Genomic DNA, 23568 nt, shown 5'->3' with positions numbered 1-23568 from the left:
TCCATCACTAATTTGCCAATATTATTTTTCCTCAAATATCAGTCTTCATACTAAATTAATCAGAGACAAAGTTCTAAATTATACACTTCTCCAAAGTATAATTCCGTGCATGAGTTTTCCTTAAAATTTTGAGCTTGTTAGCAAGGCACTCAAAGTTATAAGGTGAGAACTGATAGGAAAAATATAGTAAAGCCTTCCCAACATACCTTGTTCCTTGCTGAGTAAAATATTGAGGTCCGTCTCCATACTTAATGTAACGTTAATTCAGCAAAAACTAGTACTTTGGTAAAGGCAAAAAAAAAAAAAAATTGTTTAGCTGAAAAAAAACATGTTTTTTTACCTAAGAAGATCGTAAAAAAGCCAAAGGGGGTTTCAAGGGGTTCCATCTCTATTAATACAACTGAAAGGTAGTTCTAAAAGATGTTCTAAAACTCATTCGTGTTAATTTTTTTAAATTCTTTCTTATGGAATTCAAAACTTTTGAACCTGTTTCGAATCACGTTGGCAAATTGTAATTGTATATATATATATATATATATATATATATATATATATATGCCTTCCTTAGATTACTGTATTTTTTATTAATGACCTTCATTCGTTCTTGAGGATAAGTCATGCGTTACAGTGATGATAACTGATTATCATGTATATCGTCAGTTACGCAAACACCAAACTAATTAACAATCTGAACAATTTTGCTTTTTTTCATAGTACCTAAATATTACTGAATTGTTAACAATTGATTAAAGCGTTTCTTCTTCCCAGTCTGCATAATCACACGAATGCTAGAAATTTCACCGTGATAAAATTTGGGCCTTCTTGAAAAAAAATATCATCCCTGGCACGGGTAACTCGTCCCACTACTAAAATCTTTACGAATCTTCATGACGATAGAAACAGATAGCTTCTATTTTTAGGTGAATATACTACAATTGGGAACAAATCTCGTTTAACAAAACTCCACTATATATATACACACACACACACACACATATATATATATATATATATATATATATATATATATATATATATATATATATATATATATATATATATAAAATACCCCTCCGTGTTTCTGTGCGTCCACATGAAAAAAGCATCTCAACAATTACTTTACAAATCTCCACCAAATTTGTTCAGTCTGGAAATGGTTGAAAGGAATCGAGTTCGATTACCATTGCAATAATCAAATCGGCAGTAATAAAATTAATAATTACAAGTTTTTCTTGATCACTATACACCAAAAAAGGTAACACGTACATGGAGAATCCATTTTCTGTTATCTATCAAACATTCTAAGAGTACTTTTCATTTATATTCTTTAGTCTGTATTAAAACCGGTAGCAGTAAAATGCACTACAACTTTCGGTTTCAGTATTGAGATACCAAAACCGATAAGGGATAGGGAGAAGTATTTGGCTTAAAAATCGATAACGCGGAATACTTACTGTCTTAATCCCCTACTGACAGCAAAAGTTTCTTATAAAACACTTTCTTGTTTAACGTTGCTTCCCATGCAATAAAACCCTTGTCTCGTATGGGAGAAAATTGCCCATTTGTGGCTATAACAATGAACGTTTTGGAGTAAAACCGTCACAGATAGACGATGTTGTTCTCTGCGTTCAAACAAGCCTCCCAAAAATATAATCCGTCTACAATCTAATCTCTCTATCACAACCAGAGTGGTAGGAGTCTAAGTCCTCTTCCGATTTCAATATTAATCACGGATTGTGGCCGATTTCAATATTACGCCACAATATTTCTTCACGTCATACACGCGTGTCACTATGCATAGATCGTAAAAGTAGATGTGTTTTTGCCCGCGAACTTCAGTACAACCATACATTAAAATAATAGCTACACCTTTACTCCATTAGAATCGATGGTTTATGATGGCATATATGTAATATGTGATGGCTGAATTCATCAATCTTTTGCAGGATATTCTATTGGCTTATTGATTATCCTTCGTTTTTAAATACTTAGACGGTATGTCAAGTAGTGAACTTTCAATTAGCACTTTCTTCATTCTATTTCACATTCCAGTCCCACAGTCATTGATGCTAACCTAGTTCAGTTTAACTGAAAAACTGTGAACTTTGTGCCGGTATTCCCTGATGCTTCTTGATAAGTTTCAGTAGACACTGCGAATTATTTAATAATGTAATTGCAAAGTTAAGGTTAATATTTTGGCACAAAGAATTGGTTAATTATAACTACTGTTCACTTATTTCTAAGATTTAAGACAAACGAATCCATACCGCACCTATGGATTACCTAGGTTCTGAATCTCGCGCAATAGAAGAATCTCTGCGCATCTCTCAAGGACAGTGGTATTCCTAATAGACTGACCAAGAACTCTGGAGATGTATCAAATATATTAAAAAGGAACCAACCTGATTTCTACATTCTCACCGAAAAAAATCATTTCTGCCCTTAATGAATCTCCTCCGCAAAATGTGGTGCCAAATATGGAATTACTTTCATCTGTGTATACTGTTTGCCAGGTATTGAATGATGGTAATCCGTCCTGTGGGTGTGCCGCGAGGGACATTTGCCCCCGATCCCGTGCTATAGAGGCCTGACGCATAGGATGAAATTGGCTGTTTAACAAACGAAACAATTTTTTATTCGTTCTTGAAAATGAAAGAAAAAAAATTTAGAAGTCAACCAACATTTTCTAAGGCGCTGTTACTAATGTTTCCATTATTGTCGCGAAACGTAATCATAAAGTTAACATAGGCTACGGTAAACATAACTGTCATGAATGTCTAATTTAAACTTTAACACTACGAAAGTTTGCTGGAAGATTTATATGCACCAGATAAGAATTTCTAGATTATTGAACTTTATATCCTGTTGTCCTATATTGAATATAATAGAACTCTGAGTATACAAGGGTTTTCAATAGTGAATTCACCGATAGTTTACTATGTTACGTTAGAACTGGAGAAATCGGTTTAATAATTGTAACACCGAATGCTACAGAAGGTAATTACTGATTTTCTAGTCACTTATCCTGATACCATGTAACAGTAGCTTATCGCATTTCTTTCATCATTTACAATGCAGCTGCATTTGGGGAACGCACTTTTAATAGAAAATATTAACGTGACAAAGTAACAAAGTTCGAGCGGACTGATTGATTTCTGTTCAGGGAATTGGTATAGCATTTAAGAACAATAAGATGGCTGGGGTAAGAAGTTCCTTTCTTTTAAGGTTGTGCTGTCTTGGGTCAATTAAACAGTAAAGTGTAATTATAAAATACTAATAGAGTTAATGGAAATAATTAAACGATTTCATAGAAATCCCTCATACGTGTAAAATTAAACATTTTAAATCATATTATTATTACTACTAATTGACAACTTAAATTGCTGTTCATTCCAATTTTACTTTTTAAAGAACAAGTGGATTCAATTGCGTATTGTAAAACAACTGTGGATTTCGAAATTTTGAGTTTTAATTTGAAAATGGAAAGTGGTAAATCTATTTTACTCAGGTTTACGAAAATCTTATAGATCGGTTTAAGAATGATTTACCATGTGTGATTCACATTGAGAAATATAGAAACGTTTTCACGCCTCTCCGACCTCTTATTTTTGGATACGTTACGAAACTATAACACATTCTATAAAACTGTACGGCAAAAACAATTGAAAATTTACAAAATAAAAATAAATAATATCACCGAGTGGTATTCGATCCAAGTTCAAAAGTTGAAATCCCACGAAAAGTAACATCGCACATGACTATCACAAAAGCTTCAACTCTCTCCCCTTGTTCTATGGATAGAAGGCTAACGTCTTAACAACTCTTGTTGTTTTATATAACGAAGTTCGTGGTCGAAAAGGTATGTGTTTTAGCTACAACAAGTTTTCTCTATTTTCCCAAAGTTTTATTTTCGTTCGAATGGTATCGCTACATTAAAGAACATAAGAGAAGTTGAATATTTAAAGCAGTCAATTCTGAACTGTGATCCATTTCTCATTATTTTTTCCGTATAAATTCCCCTCTTGTTACTTTGAATTCATTGTTGCCAAACCAAAAATTAGGTGTGCAATTATGTTTTGGAGAAGTGTACATTGTCCACCTACAGTATCCGTTGCGTGGAGTTCTTTTGAGAAAAGAATCTTCGGAGCAAGCATTACTTCATCTGAAGTACATCTGCAAGTACAGCTGTTGCATGCTAAAGTAATTTAAACTTAATTGCTTCTTGAACTTCAGATAGTTTGATCACATGATTCACCTCGGGATTCATTGATTCATTGGTGTTTATTGGGGAATGTCAGCTGCTTTTGAGTACGTTCTAATCACGATACTTAACAAACGCACACAAAATCAATATAAATATAATAAAATTGTCCTCAAAATAATAAATCAAAAATTCTTCAATGAATGAATTTAAAATATTTTATATAAAAGGGTGAAACAGAAAAGGAAGGAAAAAAGTGACTACACGTGACCGATTTTAATTGTCGATCAAATGTGTGAATATGGTCACCTTAAACAGTGTTATCTTTAAAGCGTTACTAATATTATTAGGTACTCGTAAATGCTAAATGATTTCTTAGTACCCTGTACATTCTACAAAGTTATTTCTTACACTCAGAGTAATAGCACATTTTTTATATTGAAAAAGGTATAGCCTTTTCCAAATACTATGTTGTTAGGTAAGTCACCGATACACATTAGCTGGCTCGGATTTACTTTATCTGTGCAATTACCACGCACTGACGTTCGGCGATAGGACAAACTTGGGTGACCAAAGTCATATGTTAGGATGTTGAAAATTCTGCATGAAGAAAGCTAAAACTTTCAATGCATTTCTTATACCATTCATAATGTAATTTGTTCTTTGGTGCGCATTGTAAAAGCCATTGATTGGAGGTGAAACGTGCATTTACACAAGTCAGTAAAGCTTCAAACTAGTAAATGATGTATTTGTATATAAATTTGTATTTATATTTTGTTGAAAATATATTGTATGTATTTAGATTGAATCATGATTTAAATCATAATGGACATGTGAGAGGGTGTCTTGGCTGGAAAAAGAAGGAGCTGCCGACAAAGACTACAGTGGATGAATGGTTTAAAAACACAAATTGATCGTGGAGACGAAAATGTTAGCCGAAGGCCGTGATGCATAAAAGTTTCTCGCATGTGGCAAGTAACTTGCTACTAATGGCAGAATATTTGTGATTTTGGTGATGTGATTTATTACTCCTGAAGGATTTTGACATCTCAGTTGAGAAACTCTGGTAATAAATTGCCGCCTGAAACGATTTGAAATTATTGTATTACAGTTATTCAAGTAGAAAGTTTTTTTAAACACACATAATAGAATAATTAGACTCGCTGTAAAAAACAAAGTAAGTGCCAAAAATACAAGTTAACAGTAGAGACAAAAATATAGTAATTGTGCCGAAGCGTATGAAGTTAGAAAATACTATTGCTTAGAAATACAACCTAGCATTTGACGAAGTGAAGGTATGTATAAAAATCTAAATAAAAGATAAACGTATTAAAACAGTATAAAACAAACGATAATTGTGTAGATAACCCTGTAATTGTCATTGTCGAAATCCCTGTATTTGCAGAAAAAACTGCGGTCTCCGAATTGCACTAAACTCGATGTACCATGTTACATATTGATATATAACGAAGATTGCATTAAATGTAGGTGCCACACAATCTTACACTAACAGATTTGCAAGAAAGTATAATAATGCCATACAAAAATGTATTTATTTGCTTAATTTGAGCCATATAATAAAGTATAAAAGGAAACATAAAGCTACTTGCATTTGCGCGTAGAATGTTCCCAGTATGAACAAGGAAGAAAAAAATTGTTATACCACTGTGTACAAACAAAATATCTGAGTATAACATATGCCAAACAGAACCAAATCATTATAAAACTTGTGGTATATTGGCCATGATTTCGAGCATTGATTAGATATATTGTTTCTTTTCGTCACTTAAGTGTGTTTCCGTCCCACATATTGGCTTTCCTGTCTGGGTAAACTTTGTTAGTTCCTTAACTGTATACCAGTCTTCATCAAAATATTTCCTTGTGTTGGCATGGCTTTTAGAATTTGCACCTCGTTCATCTATGTAATGAAGTTTACCCGACTTCTTTTCCGTGTGTGGGGCGTGGTGGCTCAGTGGTAGAACGTTCAACTTCGGAGGTTGGGGTCCCTGATTCGATCCCAGCTCCCGCCGCGTGGACTTTGTGGTGGACAATCACCGTGTTCGTGGATTTTCTCGGGGTTCTCCCTTTTCCTCCTACTTTCTTCATTCCACCATTTCACTCATTTCTCATCATCACCGTCTCCTTTAGCCTGACCGGCATTATCGTGGGACGTAAAACTGAAAGATTTCATTTTCATTTCTTTTCCGTGTGAATAATTTGAAGCTTTTGACTTAAAGGTGCAAATATTAAATGTTTTAGAACATAGCTGTTTAACTCCTGTTGTTGTTGGTATGGTGTAGGTGAATGTTACTTGCTTCTAACTTTCTGGCGGATCATCCTAAATTCCATGTTGTCTCCGTGCAATTTGTGCCAAGTCTACGCGGTTTAAAATATGAAAACCTCAGAGAAAATAATGATATCCCGCACTGACATGATTTTGAGATATAACGCTTTGAATGTTTGGGTACGTATAGTGACACTACTGAGAAAACTGTAAAAAAATTGGACATATCTCTGTCATCCGTTGAATAAACTCAGTAATTCTTCGAACGATAACAGATCCATTGGCGTGAAGCAGCATAGGCTGTTTCAATCATTTTTTACGATTTTGAGGGTTACCATTATTTTATCTCGAAGTTTTCATATATGTATGCTGGTCTTGCTTTGACAATTTACAGCATGACGTATGCAAAAGTTGAACATCGTTTCTGTTTAAGGACCGACATTTATACTTACAATCAAATGTTTTCGGCGGGAAAGTCTTTCCAGGCATCAACTTGCGTTTACTAGTTGTGTAATGATTTACACTTTCTTGTAGTTTGTTTCCTCGATTTGCTCTTAAACGAACTGTTAGAAGCACTTCCTCTTCCATACCACTTAAAAAAAAAAAAAAAAAAAAAAAAAAACAGTCCCAAAAGTAACGGAGTTTCAGGTTGTCTCTCAACACTGTTTGCAATGCGTTCAGTTTGTCATTCAGTACTGTTTGCAATGAATTGTTTCCATATGGCGAGAAGGCAATTACAGTATCCTTAGTATTCCTTCAAAGAAATCCAGGTCCATAAAAGAAAATGAACCGCATGGCCTCATCAAAGAGGATAACATTGATCAAAAACCTCCGAAATTTGAATTTTTTGGTAAATTTATACCCACAAAAGAGAACGAGTTACCTCTACAAATTAAAAGAGTGCACTGATGGGCCATCTTACTAGATTCAATAACGTAATAGTTTTCCATCAGAAAAGAAGTCAAAGACCTGCGAAATTAATATTCAAATTATTTATTCCCATCAGAGGGAACAAGATACCTCCCAAATTTAAGGAGTGTGTACTACGTCCTTAGCCACTTACTCAGTGTTGTAATTATGTAAGTTATTAAGTTCTCATTAAAGATGACAAAATAGATTAAAAGACTTCCGAAACCTGTATTTTTATTAATTTTTTAACCATCGAAGAGAACGAAGTTCTATCTGTCCCTCCTGAGGTAGATGAAGATTATCCCATCTACCCTGGGTGGTCCCATGCATCTCCTGGTCCATGGCCCCTAAATAAGCATATGCAAAATTTTCAGTAGATGACGCAAGGCTAGGCCAAACTCTCTGTGACCAATTCGCACTAACAATTCTGCATGGGCCCCTGAATGGGGACAATCAATAGCTGGATAGGTTCATGCCAATACCACTGTATGTTAGACTTCATTTTGCGTTAAACGTTTTCTTAAAGGGTTTTAAAGACTTTTATACTTCATACGAAGACACTAGCTGTTCTATTTTACTTGGTATCTTATTCTGTTGTCAATACCACCTTCCGGTAAAAATGCAGAAGAGGTGTTTTATTTTGTGTGAGTCGGAAGTAATTAACCATGCATTGAGAGTGGTTGACTTGTAATAGGTCGAGAGAGCACTTGATGTTTAATATCACACCAATTGCTTCGTCTGCAAAGGTAAGAAGTTCTCAGAACATTTGTAGGAGCGATATGGCCATGGATCATCAGGTTACTCTTGCTATTAAATTGGAAGTTCAAGAGCTTCAAGCCAACGGGCTGCAGAGTTTGTTCTACCATGAAGGAATTACAAAGCAGCAGCATTGCGAATTCAGTGTAGCGATAGTCGTTTTTGAATATGTATCATATTTAAACATTCCCTCAATCTGTATCGCATGCTTCACATCGGAAAAGACATGCTTCCGAATAATGAGTAAAAGGTTTTACAGTTTGACAAATACGTATAATGGCTTATCCTCGATACAACATCGGAAGAAAAACACTTCAAATTAGTTTGCAAATTCAGGATACTGAAATAGTGTCGCTTCAGATGTACTTACTAGTGGTGAATTATCCTCCGCGTCCTCCATTCATTCTTACAGAATAAACTATAACTCAAACTGTCTTTTAATGACGAAATTCGTCATCACATAATAGACAAAATAACTTCAATGTGACAGGACGAGTCATTTTCGCTTTTGCGTGCTCTACACACACACGTATGAAAATATGTGTCTTTGATAGTTTGGTTTCCTTACACAATAGATTTCCCGTGGTATGTTTATTGTAAACGCCACTGACCACAATATTTGGTTATTAACCTGTTCTTGCAGTTAGATGTTATCTATTTTTATATATAGTTTAAAATTCCCTCATTAGTTCAAAGCATGATTTCTTTTAATTCGATCTAACTGACTTGCTCATGTTTCACGTTCTGCAAAATCGAACTATTCCATGGTATTTTATCTCAATGTATAAGTCAATGAATTTCATATATTTCAGGTTGGAGTCTACATTCGAAAACCCCGTGGATACATATGGAAATAATAGTCTACTTATTTGTCCTGATTGTGAGAAACAGTTTAGTTATAAAGGTAACTTGAGAGATCACATGATTATGCATACAAATGAATCAGATCATACGTGTCTCCTGTGTGGCAAAGGTTTTAGTGAAAAACGTCAATTGGAGAATCACATGCTTGTTCATACAACTGAAAAATTGCATTCATGTACACAGTGTGTAACAGCGTTTGTATCTCAGGGTTGGATAAATCACAACATGCTTTCTCACAGCGGCGGAAGATCATATGTTTGTGCTCAATGTGGCAAAGACTTTGATTATAAATCTGATATAAGGAGACCTATGATAGTTCATACAGTTGGAAAACCGTATAGTTGTACTCTATGTGGAAGACATTTTTCATGTAAAATGGTATTAAATTCACACATGTTTAGTCATACAAGTGAAAAACTGTTTGTTTGCATTCATTGTGGCAAAGGGCTCAACACAGAACAAGGTTTGAAGTACCACCTACTTATTCATAAAGGAGAAAAGTCCTATAGCTGCAACCAATGCTCCAAACATTTTACTCATAAAAGTCAGTTAAACAGACACACGCTTAATCATACAGAAGAAAGACAATATACAAGTGTTCACTGTAGGAAGCTTTTTTCACGGAGAACTGGAACGAAAGATCACATGCAAACTAATAAAAAGAAATTTCTGTGCGTTCACTGTGACAAAGGGCTTAATACGAAAAAAGGTTTGAAATATCATCTACTTATCCATAGAGGAGAAAAGTCCAATACTTGTAATTTGTGTGGAAAAGATTTCTATGGTAAAAGCCATTTAAAGAAACACATGATTACTCATAAAGAAGGGCCACATACATGCGTCTACTGTGGAAAACCTTTTTCACAGAAAACTCAAATGAAAAATCACATGCGCACTCACAAACTAAAACTATAAACTTTTATTTGGTGTGCAAAAGCATTTCAACTAAGTACAATGTTACTTATACTGATGTGTTGCGTTCAACGTGAAAAACCTTTGTCACCAAGAACTTTAAATTGCCGTATGTTTGTTCAGTCCAGTGAAAAACCTCCTGATTTTACATAACTTCGAAAAGTTTTTATACTGAAAAGAGGGTTGCGGACACTTATCCTTACACATCTAGAAAAAAAAAATGGTTCGTTGTGGCAAAGCTTTTGCACCAAATGTCGATTTTGTTCTGCTTTACGTATTCTTATAAATGAAACTTCGTACATTTGCATCCATTCTGCCAAATGGTTAATACTAGGAGAGGTTTGGGCAACCAAATACTTCCTCATGTGGGTGAAAAGTCACATCTTTACTCAATGTAGCGAGCCTTTTGTAAGTAAACGAAATAAACAGTTGCGCAAGATTTCACTTACGTGGAAATCACCGTGTACATGCGTGACTGTGACGAAACTTTTCCCTGGAAATCCAGTTTAATTTCTCATATCCATGTTCACTTAAGTGAAGCACCGTTTATTTTTGTTCATTGTGGAAAAGTGGTTAATACGAAAGAAGATGTAAAGTAGGACGTTCTTACTGAAACAGGTGAAACGTCGCATACATGCATACAGAGCGGGAAAGCTTTTATACAGAAATTCCATTTATAGAAACATATGTTCACAGATACCGGGAAAATGAAAGAAGTGGCTTTAAAGTTACAAAGTTTCTGCACGAATCGTAAGTTTGTGTTCTTACATGCCTATATTTACGAATAGTACAATATTTCTGACGTCGTTGCGTTAATGTGCTTAATACTGTAAAATGTCTTAAATATCATCTTTGAAAACACAGTTAAAATGTTATATGCTTTGCGTTGAGTGTGGCAACTCTTCCAGAAACAAAGATCATATAATACAACACATTCGTTTCCAAGAGATCAGGTACCATATTCAATTTCATGTAACAAAGCTTGTAGTAGAGTTAGAGATCTAGCATATGCAGAAAGACTATTAGGTCATGCAGTTAAAGCAATTTATTTACGCACTCAGTGTGGTAGTTTTGTTAAGGAAAAATCGCATTTTTCTGCTGTGTTTCAAAAATTTACGCGAAAGTGTAAATTAAAGGCAACGGTACACTATCTCTATTAAGTTAAGATAGCTTATGCGCAGAGAATCCGTATATAATCTGACAGTTACTCATACAGATGAAAGGGAAAGTTTTTGCAAATGGTGTTGAAAACTCTTGTGTTGATTGGTAATTTTTGTCCGCGGGCACAAATTTCATATTGAATATATTTTTGCGTTCACTGTGGCAAAGTTTAACGTGAAAAAAACTTGAACTTCGTGCTTATAGAAGAGTTGAAGACGACTTTTTTTGCTTTAAAGATGGCAAACATTTTTGTAACCAAGTGTTACAAAATGGTAACACATGGTTAGCCAAAGAAGTTCAAAATGGTATATTTATTCTGAGTATTTCAGAGCTTTCCCGCTGAAAGATCCTTTACAAGGCATGTGCTTCGACGTAACGCATAGTAATCCGACACCTGCGTAAACGTGGCAAGCCCCTTATTAAGAAACATGATTTAAAGGGAAAAATTTGGTCATACAAGTGAAAGGTTACATCTCTGATAAAGTGCAAACTCTGAAAAGATATTCCAAATTCCACATGCTAACTTCTACTCTTGGCGCAGTTTCACAAAATATAAGTATTCCAAAAATAATGTCTGATGTACTACTCAGTCATGTAAATTAATAACCAAAGGTTTGCACTCACGCAGGAAAGATTTTAGTATTAAAAAATGTTTGAGGTAGCACATGGTTAGTCAAACCAGTGGAGAAGAAACATACTTTTTTCTGGTGTGGCCATGCTGTTCCAAAGTAAATACTACAGTAACCTAGACTATTATTCATATATGTAAGGCATCACAGTTTTTCAATCTGTTCGGCTATGTATTTTCTTACAAGTTAGACACGAAAACTTTACTCAGTCATACAATGCAGACAGCATTTCATTGTGTTCGGCATGACAAAGCCTATACACTGGAGAAAAGGAAACTACTATATGTTCTCTCATAGAAGTGAAGGATCGCGTCATAGTGCCCAGCGGGTGAAAGCAATTACTGGGAAAAGTATGTATAAAATACCACATGTTTTCTTGGCTAAAAGTAATGTAACACATACAAGATTTACAAGTAAAAATTAAGTTTTTCATGCTCTAAATATTTAGGTTATTATTTAAGCGAGTAAAACAGCTCCACATAAGCCAGTACTGCTCTAAACAGCTGAAGCCTTATCTTTCAGGAAAGTATGAAATTTTCACACAATTTTGATAGAAATATGTTATTCACTATCAGCGGAATTTCATTTCCTAATTGCTACCTGTTTAATTTCGGAAAAGGTAAGAAGATTGACAGCCCTAAGTAAAATAAACTATATTCCGAATTCAAACCAGTTTGCGAATGCTGAAATATTTTTAAATTCTCAGACGTAATCTTTACGGATGCCTACAGAAGTCATATTTTATCAAAAGAGAATATGTTTTATCGTGTAACAAGAAGAAATGGTAGCGCATACAGCTAAATTCCGGCCGCGCTTCAAGCTTGATCTAAACTCATGATCACATAGACCAAAATTGTATTTTTTCACTATATGAGTGCTCAGTAACTAACAAGACAGATATGCCAAATTACACACAAATGCTAACATTGACGTACTGTACTGAAGTGCCAAATTTATGTGCGAGGAATCATAGGGAGTTGAGATATGAACCCCAAAAAACTTGTTTCTTCTGACGAACTAACTACTCCTCCAGTAACTAACTGATTAACGTTAATGCTTCGTACGTTTCTGACAAGGTTTTATATACGAAATTTCGACATTGATAAGGGATTACATGTACTCTTCCAGAAAATTGGAACATTTTGAGTACCACAGCGAAGCGGGCCACACGGCGTCATCAACCTCTTGCTACTCTTTCTAAAGACTGAAATATTCATTTTCAACACGATATTACTGCCAAGTGCTAGTAATATCAACAACAAATTACAGAAAGTGAATAGCAAGACCGTGTCAATCGATCACTTATGGGTAACATTGGAACCGAATGGGCCAGAAGATTTTCAAAAATTGCTGGAAACTTATGCATATAGAGTTATCTACTACAAAGCCCACATAGTACGATTCAGAATTGAAAAAAAGGTTCACGCACGATACATAAAGACTCTTCTAGTGAGTCTCTGTGGACCATCAGGTTACTAGCAATGCCATTTACTGAAGTGCGGGAGTTTACAAGAGTACTGTACATGGAATGCGAGAATTCATGGAAGATTGAGATATGAGCATCTCGAAACTGCATTTACCGTTAAGATAAGATCGAAGTTGACATTATTAATGAGAAAAGTTAACAATTCTAGAATAGCTTTGTTATCTTTTCTCAAGTCCTTTACTGAAATGTATTATTATCAGTGATACATAGAAATACGAAATTTGAACATTGATAGGGGGTAACGTTTACATGTGTTAACTGCTGAGGAGAGAAATTAAAGTTCATTCTAGGTTTAATAAATGATTTCAATTTGCAACAGCGAGAACGGTCAAACCTAGAAAAATATGAGCAATATTGTATCAATATTTGCGAAAGTTCTTTTAGAACATTATTTGAATTGAAGAAAGTTATGCATCTCACATAAGAAGGTTAGATTCATCGATAAATCGTGACATTTTTTTTTCTTATCACAAGCACTGAGAGTCTCGGGGAATCCTTAAATAAAATATGCATAACATTCCATCAAAACCAAACCTAATATGTTTACGAAAGTTATCGTAGAACTTTTCTAAACCATTGGAATGAGAAAATGATTCAGAGAATTTTACATTCCATATCATGAAATGAACTAGGAACTCATTATTCTCGGGAAAGATCTTATCCAACATCGTATCTCTCAACGTTACACAAGAAACTTACCAACAGGTCCATATATATTGGTAACTTTTTAATATTAGCACCAGAATTAAAAACACACATCAAAGTCAGTATTTACAAAAGGAACAACGAGGCCCACCAGACACCATTGCAGTGATGGATAACTTACTTTTACCAAAGTAGTTAGTGTTTAATAGGCTATTTGTTTTGTAGCTTAGCAGAAGGCAAGTGTGATTTCTGCAAAATTATTCCCTGGTAACACGTATAAAATTCTGGATATCAATATTTTAGCGTAAATGAACGACTTTTATAAGATATTCTCTCTTTTTATATTTTCTCATACTTCTTAATTAGGTAAACAAAAACAACTTTTATTTAGTAATTGGGAATTGGTTGTGGAGAATTAGAATAACTTTGTTCATAAATATAAAACCAGGGGAACATAAGTAGGTAGGGGAGAGTGATGCGCATCGGTACAAATTTTACACAAGCAAAATTTGAGAGCATTTTCTTAACTTGAGAAATGTTAAGTTTCTGTCGTGCTTTAAGTGTGCTTCTTTAGCTATATTTTCAATCTGCTTTATTATTTTAACTTTCTGACTACATTGAGTAAATTACATTTTCTGAAAAGTCTGCTACTTTTAACAATCTTTCCCATAGAGGTGCATACTCTTACAGACCGGAGTAGGTTGATGCTACCAAAATAGTGAAATATCAATGAAGAGTAATTTGTATATTTAATTCATTATACATATAATAGTCAATCAAACTTGTTAGAAATGATTATCTTGAACGTTGGTAAAATATTCTTAAGAACATAAGAATGGAAATTTTTACACAAAGACGCATAACAAATATCACTCTCAGAGAACAGAACATGGTGTTAAGAGGACAAATTTCATAAAACCCTCGTTTTTAAATAAATATATATATATAGAATTGCATGAACATATTTTGCGAGAAACGCTGTGGTAAAGTCAATATTATTAGTGAGATTGATTGATTTGTGAACGTTATACTATTCTCTGGTTAACTGTTTTCTATTTATAAAATGTTAATATTATTATCTTGAGGAGATAATTGTATTTACATTGTACGTGTAGCACATCATATAAGAACAAAGACAATATTCATACTACATACAATTTTATGGAATTTATTCTAAAAGAACAGTACTAATGGTTTTAACAAAAATACAATACAGCATTTATTGAAGTTTGAAACAAACAGATCGACGAATAATTATACGAATACGATCGCACATCTCGCAGAATACTTTTCAATCGGAATTTATTTTCGTGAGTTCAACTGGGAATTCTTCTTCAGACACTTGTAACAAATCACTGGATGTGATGTTTCTTCGTTCGGACGATTTTCGTTTCAAGGCCACCACACACGCAAACCGTCTTCGTTAGAACGATAGTGAAATTGGCAGTTGACCCAGAATATTACTTTTCACCTAAAATTACACACACACACAAAATGACTCCAAGCCCCCACTTACTCAATTATTGTGTCACATATGCAAAAATGTAATATTTTTAAATTCTCTTGGGGTGGTCCAAATAATTTGAAAATTTCAGATTTAAAATAATGTGTAGCTGTAAATGATTTTTTAAAATCGATGTGCACTTCCTTGTTTTTACGTGTTGAAAACGTCAAAAAATCATAGATTTTTTTTAGATGGGACACATCGCTGACTTTTTGTTCAAAGCGAAATACAACTAGGTACAACACGTACTTTCTCAGGGTTTGAAAGTGATGCAAACATTGTCAGAAAAATAAAACTCAAGAAACTTGTTTAGACAGTTCTTTTTAATTTTTGGAACCTCAAGGTAAAACCTTCAAACTTTTCTTTGCCAGAGCTTAAAACTTTCCTTTTCCTTTCATCACTAATTTATTTAAAACACGGTCTAACGTTGAATACATTCCAATCAAAGAAAACAGGGACCAAAATTATATTATTCCAATTATATTGTGTTTGGTTTTGATTTGTTCTCATTATTAGAGAATATTTGTATTTACCTTATTGTTTTGTATGTTAATATAAATAAGTATGTAGAGTAAATAAATTTACCCAAACATATATGTGAAATGAAAACACACTGATACAGCTATATTCCATTTATCCTTTTCTCTTGTTTTTCTCTCAGATGATTTTTCTTTTTATTTATCAACTCTTAAAATTTCTCGTTGAATATTAGTGCTTTAAGTTCGTGATTCTTAAAGTTATAAGATTCAATTTCATCGAAAATTGCGACTTAAAAGAACAACTGCAATTTTGTATAAAATAACTTTCATCTCAAATTGATTTCTTGTAAAAGAAGAATTACAATAAACAACAGGCAAAGTTAGTAGGAAAATAGCAAAATGAGGTTCGGTACTCAAAAATATACTACAAAGTGCGTTTCAAAATACTCCTTTTAAATATTGAGTTTTATTTATTATTTTGATATTGATGGTCTTAAATGGTGAAAATAATATAAGAAACAGCTTCTTTTCTTTAGGTTTACTTTTCGAAGTGGTGTCACTTTCAAACGCACCTCGAAATAAATATATGTTGTACCAACAGATATTATATCATTTTGAACAAAAAATCAGCGACGTCTCTCATTCCGAAATTTTTACGATTTCTTGAGGGGAGTTGTTTTTCTTTCCGCTGAAAATTATATGATACCCTTAGGAGCAACATATATCTTTTTCAGGGTCCCAGAGTGATGGAAAAAATTTTCAAACAACTAAAACTAAAAAATGCCTTTTTAAAACATTTTTTCATCATTTTAGGATCTCAACGTCTAAACTTTCAATCGAACTGAATATTTTAAAACTGTTCTCACAAACACTCCTTGTAGCATATATTTCTGTATCGAACCACGGTTTGCAATCTTTTCCCAAGTTTGCCTGCTATTTATTATAATGATTCTTTTACAATAATAATAATAATAATTTACTAATAATCAATTTGAAATATATTCTATAGAAAATTGCAGTTGTGCTTCTTAATTCGAATTTTAGATGCAATTTATTCTTTTAAATTTAAGAATCACCAAATTAAAGGTTGAAAGTACAAAGATAAAGTTTAAGAGATGAAAAATAATAACAAAGCAATTAATTTTAAAGAAAAAAGGAGAAATGATTTTTGGATTATAGCTATATCATCGAGTTTTTATTTTACGTACAGACACACGCAGATGCACAAACATATCTATATATATATATATAGAAAACATTTATTATGCATATTAATATGTTTTAACATACTAAGCAATAAGGTACTCATAAATATTCTCTGATAGTAAGAACAACTTAGAAACCACACACCATATAATAGCAATAATTCAATCTCTGTCGCTGTCTTCGCTGAATGTAATATTTTCAATTTGCTACGCACGCTTTAAATTAATTAGTGACGAAAGAGAAAGGCAAATCGTAAACTCTGGTAAAGAAATATTCGAACTTTTTATTTCAAGAGTTCTAATGTTCTAAAGAAACTGTGTGAAAACAAATTTCTTATTTGAGTTCTATTTTCTGACAAGCTTGTAAACACTTTCAGGCCGTGCAGAAAATGTATGTTGTATCTAAGAGTATTAAAGCATTTTCAATACTAAAATCCGCGATGTCTCCCTCTAAGAAAAAAATATATTTTTCTCGAAATTTTCAACGTGCAGAAACAACAAGAAATTGCACATAGACTTTTTTCAAAAAAATAACATTTACACCTACATAGTATCTACAATCATGTTGGGTCAATAACCACCCAATTTGGATCAAGTGCTGATTTTACTATCTTACTAGGGAAGACCTCTTCTTTTGGATCTTAAGTCAAACAGATACAGAACAAGTGTTCATAGTGTTGTCAGCGCATTCGATAAAAATATATTTACGTCCAATATTTTCATAAATGTATGAAATTTGGTTGGTCTGCTTTGCGCTACCCGATTCGGCTACTTGTTTTTATTTTTTCTCACATAAATCTCTTAAAATTGTTGCACACAAAAACATGAGAGCTGTTACTTTACTTTCGTATAAGAAATAGGGTAAGCAAATAACATTATTATTTAGGACACACTTTTTCTAGGAAAGTAGATTTAAAGTTTTCAATCAGACTTTTGTATGAAGGTTTTATTTTTTCGGAATACATAGGAATGAATTTAACACGCTAAAGATAACGTATATACATGTACCGCAAAGTTCAGTCCAATAAATTTCCTATGTTTGAAATACGAGCATCTGGGACTGAATTATATTCAGAAGCGAATAAGAAAGTTACATTTAGGTCAAAATTGGTACATTTTTAAGTCCGACTGATTGGAAGAATTGTTCTTCTCTAATTATTGGATAGAAGAGAAAATTAGCTATAAAATCTTATGCGCATTCAGAAAAACAAGCCAGTTATCTAAGTTTCTTATGTAACCCGTGAAAAGCCCAAGAATGTTCTTATCTACACAACAATAAGGTGCTGCAATTGATAATGATAAAGGGATGAAGAAGTCTCACATAAACCTATTTTATAATAAAGCAGAGGCAGAGTCGATATTGTTTCACGCAGCACACGTTTTCTAGGAGACGTCCAAAAATACACATACATGTTCAAAAATTGTGCATAGATGTCCATGGACTTACGCAGGCTTCTATAAGTTATCCATATTACGTCCACAGACTTTCGGAGACTTTTATAGATCATCCATATTAGGACTGTCATTGACCTCTGTAACCGTTTGTATGTAATAGGATCAATGTGGAAGAACAGCGGACATCGACAATAAACAACGTCCATAGTTTGTGCACATTGGTTTGTTTACATACCAGCTCCTTAGAACTTCCAACAATGGACGGAATACGGATGATTGATGAAAGTCCGCAATAAGTCTATGGACGTCTGTGGATATTTTTGGACATTTTAGGATAATCACATCTATTTCAGTATATCCATAACACGTCCATACCTTGACGTATTGTGGACGTTGGTTGTTAATGTACAAAATTGGACGTACTATGGACATCTTCATCCGCCCCCCCCCCCAAAGAGGTTCGACAATGCACTTTGGTAGTTTGATGTTTGTATTTTTTTTATATATTCTATGTTTATATATCTTTTGCTTGTAATTTTTCTATATGTCCTATAACAGCACTTGCCCCCCCACAAACACACATCCTGGCTACGCTACTGGTGTATATACACTAATACGTTAGATTAGTCTATATACACAAGACAACAACAACAACAGATTATATATTAAAATAATATAAATAACACGCAAAATTAATCTGATCCGATTTCCAAATATAAATATTCAAAATAATTGATCTCACTTTCCGATTTAAAAAAAATATATTCAAAAGATAAACTTACTCGTGGAGTCAAATCTCAATTTCAACTTCAAACTCGGTACCGCAAAGTCTTTCGAGTTAAAAACTCGGCCGAAGATAATAATCGGTTACACAAACCTCAAGGCAATTGACAAAAATATTAATTTAATTATCCAGAAAGTTTGTTCTATCTATTAAGAGCATTCACAAAATATATTCCTAATCTGAGATGACATTCGTCAAAATTTTTCCTTAAATTCTGTATAAGAATTCACAATGTTAAACAACACCTATAGTACAAAATACTTTTGACACCTACTGTACCTAAATTGCATTAACAACACTAAAAAACATTCAAAAATACTACAATCTCGCGATTCATCAAATTGAATATATAATAATAATAAGCAATAATTGTTGCTGAAATTGAGTCGAGTCCAGTTATTTTTTCACCTACTGTACAAGTTTCATTAAAGAATGCAATATTCTTAAAGGTGAAAATTAATATTTCTATTAATACATTCGTTCAAACATACGAAATAAATATCTCCGCAATTAATCTTTAGTTTAATACTTTTCGATTTTTTTTGCAAAGAATTCATGCACGAATCAGTAAATCTTACTAAAACTATAATACCAAAGCATATCCACAAGGAATAATAATCAAGCTTCGTCTTTTTCCAAATTACTAAGAAGTTGTTCTCCCGAATTCTCATTCCACCAAATTAAAATCTCTTCTGGGGAGGAATTGTCTAACACACTGAACATTTCTCTACTATGAAAAGTGATATCGAATTAAAAAACTAAGCAAAGCGGAAAGTCTAGAGACGACCACACAGGAAACATTCAAAACGTGACACTTCTACTACTTAATATAAAGTAGTTACACTCACCCAACTTTTTCTCCTTATTGTTACCTTTGCTCTTAATCTCTTGACACAGGCCTGGGTCTCAATGTCTGGCCAAAGAAACGTCACAAGGAGCAATCGAACATTTTGGTCAAAGCCGGCACTGAGTGAATAGAACCTTTTAGTGGGTTTTTGCCAAAATTTCAAGCAGGAAAAAAATCTTACAGAAATTTAGGCATTCATACAATTTCTTGCCATAGCAGTTTAGCTCTAAACTGGCTTGCTGAATTAAAATTTTAAGACAAGAAAATCGTCCGTTTCCCAGTACCTTCTTTCTTTCTCAAATTTATCATCCCGCCAAAGCACAGAATTTATCCTCAGAGCCACAAAACTCCACAAATTAACTAGAAATAGTACTAAAGTCACAGTAATCAAAGGATTACTCTGGTTGTTTGGAGAAATCCAAAAAAATAACCGGGCATAAAAGTTGACCTCCTTTGGGCCCCCGCAAATCCTGCCTTGGCTCCTTGTCTCCTGGAATCGTTAAACTTCAAATTTAAGAGAAGCTTAACAAAATAGCTTGTTAGTGAGAAACTTTGATAAATTACGTTGGGCAAAACACTGTAACCAACACTTTTGAACTCGGCCGCAATTCCCAATTTGCTCGCTGCACCTGTTTGACATCCACACGTAACTACACATGCAAGACAGCAACTCGAGCAGAAGATCCGCCCCATAAGGAACAGTAGGTAAAAGTCAGCGGGCACAAGACGGTCGCTGAACACGAAGCCGATCGCTACCACGTGACGCGCAAGCAGGTTCGAATGGTTTCCATATTCATTCTTGCATTCGCGCACTCTTAATCTTTCTTTATACTTCTTTTTTTTATAAAAGATACACTAATAAACAAAGATTAAATATGGGTTCTTAAAAAGAACTAACATGACTTTAACATCAAAATAAGACAATATTAATATCTATCCCCTTTTTTTTTACTCTTTCCTTTTTTTATACAACGCAATCTTTTGCTTCTCCAAAGTCAGACTCTGGAACGAGTCTATCCATTCGCGGAGCCGGGGCGTGTTCTCAAGGGCGACTCGTTACAATATACATTAATTACAAATTTCTTAAATACAAATTTTCCAGCGAACTCTAAATAAATGTTAAATACTGTACTTCCGCCATATCCTACCTTGACATTGAATATGAAATTGTGGTAACTGCAGTTTGTAGAATCTATCATAGTATGCTCGAGAAACTTCTATAAACTGATGTAACTATTTAGTTTCCTTTCTTATTTCAGTTTAACTCTTGTTTAGATGTTCGTCTGTTGAATAAAAACAATGTTGCATAAGGTAATTGTAAAGTTGTTTTTTTTTAATGTATTTCTGAACTAAATTTTTTAATTTTCCTTGGTAACTTGTTATACATAAGAATGCCAGCGTATTTAGAATCTCTCTCATTAATTCATGTATTGTGGGCTATAAGGAAAAAAATACTTTATTTCTGATGTCGTACTCGTGCTGATCGCTATATCGAGTAAGGACATGCCCTAGGTTTTTCTTTACAAATAACAGCAAATAGAAAATCTACAAACAAGGTAACGGGAAATATTGAGGTTTTTTTTTTAAAATATTGGCCTACAATGCTTATTATATTTTGATTTGGTCATTATTCTTACAATCCTTTTGTAACCTGAATATTGCTCTAATTTTATATGTGTTTTCTCAAAAAATAATTCTGTAACTCAATATCGATTGAAACAGAATAAAATAAACTACTTTGAGAGGTTTAATACGTTAGAAAGAATTTCAATTGCATACCAAACTTGGCTTAGCTTCCCACTAAGTAATAGTATCTGATCCTCCCATATAAGAGTGATAAGAGTGTCTGATATGTATAATCCCAAAAACTTAACCTTTGATGCATTTTGTATTAGTGTATTGTGAAACATGGTATTTGCTAGATTAGGTTGTTCATTTTGGTTGTGGTGGAAATTTATACTTATTATTTTCTGCAAATTTAATTTGAGTTTGTTTTGAGAAAGACAATTTGAAAGTTCAGTAGTTGTGGTTTTTATTCTAGTTTCGATATTGTGTTTATATTTGTCAGTGATAAGAATATTAGTGTCATCTCCAAATAACGTTATTTTTGCTAGATGTAGGTTGAATGGGAGATCATTCATATATATTAAGAATAGTATAGGACCTAAGAAAAACCCTTGAGGTACACCAAATGGGTTTATTTGAAATTTGCATATATACTTCTATGATAAGTTACTCTTCTGTAAATAACGTTGTTTTTGCTTGATGTAGGTTGAATGGGAGATCATTAATATATATTAAGAATAGTATAGGACCTAAGAAAGATCCTTGAGATAAATCAAATGAGTTTATTTGAAATTTAGATACATATTTCGATAAGTTACTCCCTTTATTCTCTGAATGTATCTTTTGCACGGCCTGTTGACGATTTTCTAGATATGATTTAAACCAGAGATTTTCTAGATCCCTTATACCACTGTCGTCTAGGATTTTAAGGAGTTCTTTATGTGTACCAAATCGAAAAGCTTTGTAAAATCTAAGAATAGTCCCATGTAATTTTCTCTATTATCAAAGCTCTCACATATCTTTTCTGTGAAATTGAAAAGTGCTGAATCCACTGATTTCCCTTTAAGAAATCTGTGCTGTTCATGTGATATTATCTTTCGGTTTTCTAGGAAGTATACCGATTTATTTTTCATTACTTACTCTAAGATTATTTAGAAGCCCGAAAGAATTGAAATTGGTCTGTAATTCTCTAGGTTTCTTTTGTCGCCCTGTATATATTGGGTCCCGTGTTTTGTTTCAGATTCTGCGTGTAGAATGTTAATGCTAATGTGTTGTGCTAGATGATGTGAGAATCCACTATTTAATACTTGCACCTCACAATAAATAATGTTCTTAATTAGAATGATTTGGTCAATAGCGCTCTTTTTTTTTAATTTTATATTCTGATTTGTTCCTTTACTAACGGTTCAATATTAAATTCTCAAGAAATACTTCTAGATCCATTTTTTTCTGGTTTAAGAAAGTTAATATTTAGGTCACCTACTATAACCGTAGGTTTCTTCACTTTCATAAAGTAATCCAGAACAACTGTCGTGGTATTAACAAATGAAGTTTACTGTCTATATACCAGGGTAAAAGTGCGGGGGAACGCGGTGGACGCCGTCTCCCCGCCTTCAAAAATACGTACGGCGTCCTCCTACTTCCTAAAAAATTACAATGGGCAAAGATAGGCAGTGGGACGTCTTGACTTCATGCCACTACCTACCGCTCCCTATCTTTTCAGATCCACTTTTACCCCTGCTATATACACACAGAATTATAAGACTGTAATCAACTATTTCTATAATGCTGAGCTCAAAATGCTTCTCTATATTCAAAGATTGCAAATTTGACCATGCCTTCATTTTCAAACCATCTTTAACATAAATACAAGAATCCCCTTTTTCCATATTTAATTTACAGTAACTAGCTGCCAAATCAAATTTTCTGAAATTGAAGCAT

General features: G+C 33.5%; 1 protein-coding gene across 8 annotated transcripts in view; it reads left to right on the top strand.

Annotated features, from left to right (window-relative positions):
• Window positions 1-23003, top strand: part of LOC145675665 (uncharacterized) — a 37860-nt gene extending 14857 nt beyond the window's left edge. For 7 of the 8 annotated variants that reach the window (XM_081746239.1, XM_081746241.1, XM_081746243.1 and 4 more), the window contains exon 3: window positions 8963-23003. In XM_081746239.1, coding sequence (XP_081602365.1) covers window positions 8963-9929 — 967 coding nt within the window. In that variant the 3' untranslated portion in view covers window positions 9930-23003. Of the gene's footprint in view, window positions 1-5003; window positions 5667-8962 lie in introns of those variants that run through there. The other variant, XM_081746245.1, reaches the window with a different exon arrangement.
• Window positions 23004-23568: the final 565 nt, after the last annotated feature.

The sequence above is a fragment of the Thermobia domestica genome, chromosome 18, assembly GCF_964235325.1.
Source record: "Thermobia domestica chromosome 18, izTheDome1.hap1.1, whole genome shotgun sequence".
Taxonomy (NCBI): domain Eukaryota; kingdom Metazoa; phylum Arthropoda; class Insecta; order Zygentoma; family Lepismatidae; genus Thermobia; species Thermobia domestica.
The sequence above is the reverse complement of the archived record's forward strand: the minus strand, read 5'-3'. Positions and strand labels throughout refer to the sequence as shown.